We start from the raw sequence: 10,712 nt of genomic DNA, 5'->3' as shown, positions 1-10,712 counted from the left end.
AATGCAAGAAAAAAAAATGATTGTGTTAATCATAATTATGACATTAAAAGTCGAAATTGGCTTTCTGTCATATAAATATGGAATTTTTGATCATACTAACGACGTTTGTCATAATTTTGACTTTTCAGCTCATAAATATGACGTCAGAGTTGCCACTTAGTATTATGATCATGGCATTAATTTCGACTTTATCTTATATTTTCAACTTTTCTCAGTTTATGTCATGACTAGTAGGCATTGCAATGTCACATTCTGACTTTTCATGATGTAGTATCAGATTACCGAAGCATGATAGCGGAAATGGGCTTTTCCATATGACGGAGATTATGTAAATTAGTTTATAGAGACTTTAGAGCTGCTGCTGATGTTTTGGTCATAATAAAAGGGATGCAGAAAGGAAACGCCTTTCAGATCGATCACACACACGCGCGCGCGCCCGCGCAGATCTATTACAGAACGCGCCCAACCCACTTCTGTCAGAGAGAGAGAGAGAGAGGGAGTCACACACACACACACACACACACACACACACACACACACACACACACAGATACGCATCTGTCTTGTCTCTCTCAGCTCAGCAGCAGCATCATCTTCTTCGCGGGAAATCCTCCACCTCCTCATCATCTTCATCATCATCATCAGTGTCTCCCGGTACCGGCGCGATGCGCGATGGGTCAGGCGTGCGGACACTCGCTGCTGTGCCGTAACCACCAGTACCAGAACCAGTACCAGAACACAGAACTGTGAGTACCAGAGCTCGAGCTGATCACAGATGTAGCGTTGCGTTCGCGTCGCGTCTGTCGTGCGTCTTCAGCATCAGATCCTCGTGAGAGACGATCACAGCAGATTCTGTTGTTCAGTTTGGACTCATTGGTGAATAAGTACCGTGGTACTTACAGTATTAACCATTAGTGCCTGCCAGGCACTAATGGTTAATACTGTAAGCCTGCCATGGTATTCAAAGTTACTTCACGTTAAACTCTGTCAAACCGGGGCAAATGTTCCCGCGTTACGATCACGATCTCGTCAGAAGTTCCGGGGTCGTTGTCCAGTTTACCTCAGTAGTAATAACATACTTATGTATGAACAGAGATGAGTTTACTCTGAAATAGTGTTTATGTTGGCTTTTTCAGCGTGAAATCTGATGATCTTGCTGTAAGGTTATTATGAGAGAGTTTATAATATGTTCTGTGAGATTCACCTGTAAAATGGATGCGAATCACAGCTCTGATAATGTTTGAGTTCATGTCTTGGCAAATCTGAGTGCAATTCGGTTACTTTTATGTAGTTTATTGTGTGGTTTTGTGCAGGTCAAATGTCTGATATCTAATGGTCAGAGACTCGAGTTAAAGTCGGATTATGAGATACGAAAGATCATTAATCTGACCGAAAAACACTGGAAGTCTACGAGCTCTAATAGTGTCGAACAAACCTGTGTGTGTGTGTGTGTGTGTGTGTGTGTGTTATTGTGGCAGGTGTGTTCCGTTCTAAAGTTTATTATCAGCAGAATCTCAAGCGAAAGGCAGATCAGCAGAGGATGAATCATCTCTCTCTCTCTCTCTCTCTCTCTCTCTCTCTCTCTCTCTCTCTCTCTCTCTCTCTCTCTCTCGGGTCTATTTTAGTCGAAGATGCTCACGTTTCTGAAACTGTACCTCCGTCTCGCTCCCTTTGCTTTTCTCTCTTTTATTTGGTTTGTATCATGTCAGATCAACATGAACTCTCATAAATTATGCCCCTGGTCTTATCGTGAATTATTCATCGGTGAACCAATTGATATAACTCTAATGGATAAAATCAACCTCATTAAGTTCACATTAAGACCTGCACCCCCCACAGATGAGTGTGTGTGTGTGTGTGTGTGTGTGTGTGTGTGTGTGTGTGTGTGTGTGTGTGTGTAGAGGTGGACAGTAACAGCACATGTACTGAGTATCTGCACTTGCCAAGTGTCTCACAATCATAACAGACAGATATGCATTCGTATGCTCTAGATTGATTTAGGATGGGTGGTTAGGACTAGGATGGTTTACACTTATTTGTGAAGTCATTAATCTATATTTGCACTATATAATACATGTGTTACCCCACTGCACTTTCGCTCAAATTGACTTTGTACTTGAGTTTTCCTTTACAAAGCAGATCGAGTTTGTTTGCAAAATGCTGGATTTGTTTGTTAATTATGGCATATAAAAAACGATATAAATACTGTTGGTTTTCTCACACAAACCGCTCGTTTCGTGTCTTACGCCATCAGTGTGTGCTTACATTTACGAGTCATTAAATCATGTTTAATTTGGACTTCTCTTTGGTGGACCCTCTTAGCCTCCAGTGTATGACTGATAGACAACAACGGTTTGACTGAAAAATGGCAAAATTGAAAATACTGTGGAAACAAAGACACCTACATCTCGGATGCCCTTGAGGGAAGATAAAACATATCAAAAATTAATTTCAAAGTGAACTATCCCTTTAACTCCAGACAGATTGGATTGGATGGAGACACAGGTTACTGTAAAGCTACGTCTTAGTTGGTGCGAATCAGCGTGAAGTATATACACTGTGTATACAGAGTAAACTATAGTATACTGTAATATTTTTGTGTTTATCATGGTTCCTGTTTGGGAGCCTGATGAAAAATAATAGAGGAAAAGTTGTAAAACTATGGATGAACAAAATATCCTCCCACACACTCATTTCCACAGCTTTCCACTTGATAAAGAGCCCCTTCACACTAAGCGTGTGTGTGTGTGTTTGAAGAGTGTGTGTCCCACTCTAAACAGCCGCTTCAACTCTGTCATCCACAATACACAGATTTATCAGCGTTTTTGTTCAATATGAGTGTGTTTAGTGTGAAAATGAAGTGAGTTTGTGCTGAAAACAAGGGTTAATATCTGTCAGCGAGTCAGAAAGTTTATCTTCAGAGTCTGACCCCGCCGGCAAACTTGAAACCCAAAGCTCAACACTCATCTACAGTAAATGTATTGATTTTTTTCAATTTATTATTATTTTTTTTTAAATCTTAATGTCTTCAGTCATTTGATTCTCAAGAAGATGCATCTCAATTTGAGAATGTTTTAAATCTTTTTATTCGATTTTCTTTTTGCAGTGTAAGCCACATAGCGTTGTGGAGTTTCTTTGGATACATCTACACACGTTGAGTGTGTGTGTGTGTGTGTGTCCGTTTGAAGTGATTTTTGCTTGTGATATTATTTTGTGCGAGGATGGACGTTACGGCCGATGCTGAACTGATCCTGAACCCGGAATATTCCTGTAAGCGTGACTGACAGCATCAGAATAATGATGATGTCGTCTGTCCATTATAATGTTGCCGTGGCGACCAGATAAGATTATTAGAGCTGAGAAAAAGAGAAAGTGTTCCCGTTTTGCCAGTGTGAGGAGGGTGTTTGGCTCTCAGGTCATTGCACATCGCTGGTGAATCGTGCCTTTGTAGAGAACTGAACAACAACACGTCTGAGCCAGACACTGACGCTCGTCAACGCCCACATTTACATATCAACACCTATTCACTATTCACTAACTTAGCAGGGGCATTGTTACTCATTTCACATGCACAGACTCATTTACATATGGAAGTCTTAACGGTACAGTAGAGTTAAAAGAGGGATAATTATTTATTCAAAATATTTTTTTTTTGGCTGCAAAAACCTTGAAGAAAAAATGCTGTAAGAAAACTCAATTAAAAGTAGCAATGCTAAACCGACCTCTCTGTATCTGAAAGACATCAATAAAACAGCGTAACGTCACTTCAGAAAAGCCATTCAGTGACCATTAACTCAAATAACTCTAGGGAGGAGCATCACTGTAAAAAAAAAAATTTCAAGATTTGTTTTCACAACATTTTTTTCTTTTGTCAAATCAACTTAAATCACTTATTTAGTTCAGATAACTTATTATTTTGAGTTTCTGATGATTCATTGTATTAACTCACTTTTTCCAGTTCAACCAACCAGGTTACTTAATTTTTTAAGTTAAACCAGCAATATTTTTTAAATCCCTCATGAATTTTCTTTTTATTACAGTTACCATTTTAATGTTTATTTTTCAACAACAAATTGGAGAAAAGCATAATTATACCATTATATTTTTATTAAATTATTCATAATTAATTATTGATAATTATTATTTAATAATTATTGATTAATAAATAAATTTTAATCATTAAGTTATTATTAAATACAATGTTAACTTTAATTTTCGCTTAAAATTAGTTTTGGTGCATTGAACCATTTTCCTGTGTGCGTTAAGGTCTTTGTTTAATACTAAGTACATTATTTTTAATAACTAAATTGTTCTTATAAGTTCTGATTTGGTGATGCCCTCAAATACTTTTTTATATTTTTCCTCATAGGGTTATGTTATATGGTTTTATGATAGTTTAATGTTAATCAGCAGTCCAGTATCTCGCTTTTATATATATATATAAAAAAAACAATCAAGTTTATTAAATGTGCTTATTAGCTATTGTTAGCAAACGAGTGTTTATGAGCTTTAGTTTGGGGCCATTGTTGTCTCTAGACGTGACGTCAATCTGAAGAAACTTGCATTCGAGGACATTTTGGGATGTACTCGAAAGTTTCCTTGGTAACGGTGTCAGGTGCACACACACACACACACACACACACACACACACACACACACCTGGTTTAAATACCCTAAGGCTGAGCTGTGGTGCATCTTGTCGAGGAACGTTTGCATTAATGATTGTCTCTTAATTGGCAAATTTCTGTCATTAATCATCAGGCTGGATTTACACATGCGGTCGACGCTGACATGCGATTATTACAGGATGAAGATGATATATTGATCCCTGAGGCTGAATTAAGATGTTAGATGTTGTTTTATGGCCTGTCTGTGTATTTATTTAACTATTTACCTTCTTCAAATCAAATATGGATTATATACTATGTGTTTTCCTTCCTTCCTTTAACACAAGACAGATATTTAGATATTTGCCTATTAATAATGTGCTGTGTCAGACTAGTAAAAAGAGAAACCAATCTTATTGCACTTTATCTATTTGTCTCTGTAGATTTCAATTTCAATGCATATATTTTGAATTGCCGTTTTCTAAAGATGAGATTTGTCCTCCACTTCAGCAGCACGTATATATACACCAAAACTTACAGCTTTATTCATATCTATATTCTGAAGGATTTTACTGAAGGGATTGTTCATAACATCGTTTGTTTTATTTTTTTATAACATTTTATTCCTAAAAACATGTTAAAATATGTGTTGACAATATTTTCTGATACATATAGACATCTAAATCTAAAATCCCCTCTATAAAAACCTTTAATACTAATATATCAACAAAATCAATGTTGTGGAAACGGATGCAAATTTATGCATATTCAATTAGAAAAGGCATCATTTGCATTTTTCAACAATTCATAAACTTCTCAATTCTTTATGTAACCAATCAGCTGTATGGTGAAATGTCATTTCTATTGACCTATAGTGTCTTGTGTTAACCTGAAATATGAGTGAAACGCAGAGAAAACAGAAACACCGCTTCATTTAACTCAACAAAAGAGTGAGAGAAGGTGAACTTTCTATAGAGATGACGGCTTGTCTCTCGGGATCATATCATAACATCATAACACACAGTGTGTGTCCATGTAAATGTGGAAATGGACCCTTGTGTGGTTTTGTGGTCCAGGGTCACAAATGTGCCGTTTCTTTCCCAGATGAGTCTCTACATCTGTCTTTATACTTGATTATAATTGGTCAGTCGTGTCGTTATGTGGCCGGTGAATGACTCTCGCATTGATCATCCTGCAGCTGGGCTAATTTCATGTTTTTAATCAATATTCATTAATATTGCTTGTGTTCTAATAGTGACCGTACGTTACCCTTCATATTACTGTGTTTGTGATATGATGTCATCCACTCATACTATAATGACATCAGCACTTATTTAGTTATTAGCCAATCAGTGGCCAGTGATGATGACACACACACACACACACACACACACACATTGAGTGTTGCAGCATTAGTTGGTCCAGAAAGAGGCTTTTATGATTGACTCTCAGCAGTTGCCGAGCAACTAATGGGTCTTTCATACAGGTGACTGACTTCATATTCAAGTCCCAAAACACCCGTGTGTATGTGTGTGTGTGTGTGTGTCTGTTTCTACAACCGTAGGTCTGTCAACATGCAGAACATAGAAACTTTTAAGTAATTAATTATTTTTAATCCATATTCTTATTCTTGAAATTGAAAATCCATCAGTTTTTGCTTGTTGTAAAGTAGATGCGACATTATATAGTATGTGTGTTATGGATATGTGTATTATATACGGTACGCATCTTTAAATAGAGCAGAAGACGTGACAGACAGACTTGGATTTGGGGGAATTTAAAGATTAAACAATATTCTGTGTGTGTGTGTGTGTGTGTGTGTGTGTGTGTGTGAGAGAGACTGTCATGCAGTGTTTTGATTCAAGGCCTGTTTTGTATTAGACTGCCACACACACACACACCCACACACACACACACACCTGTTTTACTGCCTGTGGGAGTGTCGTCATTCTGCCAAAACAAATCCACCTTTTGCATGCAGAATGTGTGTGTGTGTGTGTGTGTGTGTGTGTGTGTGTGTGTGTTTTCCCCTCAGGCTGTGTGCCGCTTCACTGCCGTCTGTCTAATAGTTTCACACACAGCTCGTGTTGTATATGTGCAGTTGTATTAAAAATGAAGTCCGAGAGATTCCTCCTTTATATTTCATATTGATAATATCTAGTAAATCATATGATGTGGTGTTAAAGCGTGCGATTGATCTGATCTCTGGATTTCTAAGCGCTTGCAGTGCTGATCTCCTCTATCACTCTTTAAAATACAGCGTTCTGTGTGTAATTCAGATCCACGGGTTGTGTTTTGCACATTTAATCTATCCGCTGCAGGTTCGTGTAAACGCTGATGTGTTTAATCGCTCTGAATCGGGCACGGTCCACTATAGGCCAGGCTAAAAACATCAAAAATACAATTAAAGAAAGAAGGACAAGATTGGTGACATCATGTGTAGTTTTTAGATGCATTCATCTTTATATAATGACCTCAGTTTTGTCTTTATTTAACTAAAGACATTGAATTAAACATTAAATTTAATATTCAACAAATAAAGCTGCCCTGACTTGCAAATAAAGCTGCCCTGACGAGCGACCGCTTTCAGTCGCATCAGCAGCTGTTATTGTGTTTAAATTCTAGATCATTTAATTGGACAGATAATATATATAATTGGTTTTTTTAAGAAGTAATTATTACACCAAGGCACCAAAGTTGGTAAATCAAAGATGGTATTTCTAAAACAATTTTATAAGGCATTCACAAGACATCGAACACTCACACACTCTGAACAATGCTGGGTTGTTTCAACACAAATTTGGGTCAAATACGGACAAACCCAAATGCTTGGTTAAAAATCCAATTAAAAAATATACAGTTGAAAGTGAAAGGGTTAAATTTTGAAATTACATTTTTAACCCAACATTTGGGTTAAAACAACCCCGCATTGTTCAGAGTGTAGTGCTTTACCATACAGTAGATGCAACTTTTACATTTTTTCACAATGTTAAGAGACTTCATTTGGGCGTTTATTCAACATTTATGAATTCTAACGTTTATAACAAATAATCATTTTCATGCTCAGTGTTTTTTGTGCAGAAAAAAAAGTATTTCCAAAATTTGACCATCCGAAAACAAGCGACACAAAGACTCGTGAGTGAGATTACAGACGGAGCGCTCCTGATCAGACACATGAACGTCCGACTGTGAACTGTGATCGCATTTATCTTCTAAACGTTAATGTCTTCTAGATAACCTGATGACTAACATATTCATCCTAACAGACACAAAACTCACTTTAGATGCCGAGGGAACTTTAAAGTTTGACGTTTGTCCTGCGGCTGTTCTGCATCTCACACTCTCTCTTCAGTTCGACAGAGATAAAACACACCGCTTTAAGGGTTGCGCACTTCTAAAGTGTGTGTGTGTGTGTGTGTTTGCATTAGCATTCAGTGTAGTGATTCAGAGTTCCTATAGAAGGCAATTCACATATGCAAATCCTCAGAAGCAATTTTTCTCTTTGTCCAAACCTCTCTCTCAGTGCACAGCACCTCTCTCTCTCACACACACTCACTGTATCTCTCTCTATCACACACACATGCACACACTAACTCAACCTACTAAACCTACCCATCACACACACACTAAGCGTACCCCTAACCCTACCCATCACCGATCTCGCACACAGTGTGTGATGTGAGTGTTTAGCTCGTGTATCTGGTGATCAGAGTTTCTTCATCAGTTCCTGTTACCGTCATCATCAGATCCTCCAGAGTTCTGCTGTGGTGTTTAAGGAGAAACACAAGTGATCATTGATGAGATCTCTGTAATCCTTTGATAAACTTCTTTAGAATAACACACACACACACACATACATATTTCAGGCGTTAATCATTTATGAGATGCTTCAGTCTGTCTGTTTAATAATGAACACATGCAAAAGAGACGTGTTCTTCTCGTGGACTTCTTGTGTAGTTTGGTCTTATGAAGTTTGCTGTTAAGCTCGTTGCCGTGGGGTTGCTAAGGTGTTCTGAGTGTTTTTTTGCTGTTAAGCACGTTGCCGTGGGGTTGCTAGGGTTGCTTTGAGTGTTGTTTGTTGTTAAGCACGTTGCCATGGGGTTGCTAGGGTTGCTTTGAGTGTTGTTCATTGATAAGCACACTGCCGTGTCATTGCTATGGTTTTCTGAGTGTTGTTTGTTGTTAAGCACGTTGCCATGGGGTTGCTAAGGTTGCTTTGAGTGTTGTTCATTGTTAAGCACACTGCCGTGTCATTGCTATGGTTTTCTGAGTGTTGTTTGTTGTTAAGCACGTTGCCATGGGGTTGCTAGGGTTGCTTTGAGTGTTGTTCATTGTTAAGCATGTTGCTGTGGAGTTGCTAAGGTGTTCTGAGTGTTTTTTTGCTGTTAAGAACGTTGCCGTGGGGTTGCTAAGGGTGCTTTGAGTGTTTTTTTGCTGTTAAGAACGTTGCCGTGGGGTTGCTAAGGGTGCTTTGAGTGTTGTTCGTTGTTAAGCACATTACCGTGCCATTTATATAATTATTTTACGGGTTGTTTGTTGTTAAGCACGTTGCCGTGGAGTTGTTAAGGTGTTCTGATTTTTTTTTTGTTAAGTACGTTGCTGTGGGGTTGCTAAGGTGTTCTGAGTGTTGATTGTTGTGTTAAGCATGTTGCTGGGGGGTTGTTAAGGGTGCTTTGAGTGTTGTCTGTTGTTAAGCACATTTCCGGGGGGTTGCTTAGGTCTTCTGAGTGTTGATTGTTGTTAAGTATGTTGCTGTGGTGTTGCTAAGGTGTTCTGAGTGTGGTTTGTTGTTAAGCATGTTGCCGAGGGGTTACTAAGGTGTTCTGAGTGTTTTTTTGCTGTTAAGCACGTTGCCACGGGGTTGCTAAGGTGTTCTGAGTGTTTGTTTTTTTTTGCTGTTAAGCATGTTGCCACGGGGTTGCTAAGGTGTTCTGAGTGTTTTTTTTTGTTGCTGTTAAGCATGTTGCCGTGGGGTTGCTAAGGTTGCTTTGAGTGTTGTTCATTGTTAAGCACACTGCCGTGCCATTTTTTTTGTGGGTTGTTTGTTGTTAAGCATGTTGCCATGGAGTTGCTAAGGTGTTCTGAGTGTTTTTTTGCTGTTAAGCACGTTGCAGTGGGGTTGCTAAGGTGTTCTGAGTTTTTTCGTTAAGTACGTTGCTGTGGGGTTGCTAAGGTGTTCTGAGTGTTGATTGTTGTGTTAAGCATGTTGCTGGGGGGTTGTTAAGGTTGCTGTGAGTGTTGACTGTTGTTAAGCACATTTCTGGGGGGTTGCTATAGGTGTTCTGAGTGTGGTTTGTTGTTAAGCAAGTTGCCATGGGGTTGCTAGAGGGTTGTTTGTTGTTAAGTACATTGCCTTGGGGTTGCTAAGGAGTTCTGAGTGTGGTTCGTTGTTAAGCAAGTTGCCGAGGGGTTGCTACAGTATTGTTTGTTGTTAAGCACGTTGCCATGGGGTTGCTAGAGGGTTGTTTGTTGTTAAGTACATTGCCATGGGGTTGCTAAGGAGTACTGAGTGTTGTTTATTGTTAAGTGCGTTGCCTTGGGGTTGCTAAGGAGTTCTGAGTGTGGTTTGTTGTTAAGCAAGTTGCCGAGGGGTTGCTACAGTATTGTTTGTTGTTAAGTACATTGCCATGGGGTTGCTAAGGAGTACTGAGTGTTGTTTATTGTTAAGCAAGTTGCTGAGGGGTTGCTACAGTATTGTTTGTTGTTAAGTACATTGCCATGGGGTTGCTAAGGAGTACTGAGTGTTGTTTATTGTTAAGCAAGTTGCCGAGGGGTTGCTACAGTATTGTTTGTTGTTAAGTGCGTTGCCTTGGGGTTGCTAGGGTGTTCTGAGTGTTTTTTTATTGTTAAGCATGTTGCTGTGGGATTGCTACAGTGTTGTTTGTCGTTAAGTACGTTGCCGTGCGGACGGTTGCCAGGGTGTTCAGGAAACGTGCCGTTGTTATTGGGATTCAGTTGTGTTCTGCTAGTGGAGCAGAAACGGCGGTCGCCAGCCTTGAAATGAGATTTGTTGGATGTTTGCTATTCTCTGGAGTTCGTCTGTTTGTTTCCTGTCACTCCTGACTGGCTCTCGTCATCATCATCGTCCTCATCATCTTCTCTGTA

General features: G+C 39.0%; 1 protein-coding gene across 2 annotated transcripts in view; it reads left to right on the top strand.

Annotated features, from left to right (window-relative positions):
- The first annotated feature begins 567 nt into the window (after positions 1-567).
- pde2a (phosphodiesterase 2A) overlaps positions 568-10,712 on the top strand; it is a 123,656-nt gene continuing 113,511 nt past the window's right edge. Inside the window, exon 1 of one of the 2 annotated variants that reach the window (XM_089121589.1) lies at positions 568-746. In XM_089121589.1, coding sequence (XP_088977715.1) covers positions 673-746 — 74 coding nt within the window. In that variant the 5' untranslated portion in view covers positions 568-672. The remainder of the gene's footprint in view (positions 747-10,712) is intronic. The other variant, XM_089121593.1, reaches the window with a different exon arrangement.

Source organism: Pimephales promelas, chromosome 16 (genome assembly GCF_988280905.1).
Source record: "Pimephales promelas chromosome 16, fPimPro1.hap1.1, whole genome shotgun sequence".
NCBI classification, from domain to species: Eukaryota; Metazoa; Chordata; class Actinopteri; order Cypriniformes; family Leuciscidae; genus Pimephales; species Pimephales promelas.
This window is presented reverse-complemented; position numbering and strand designations above follow the sequence as displayed.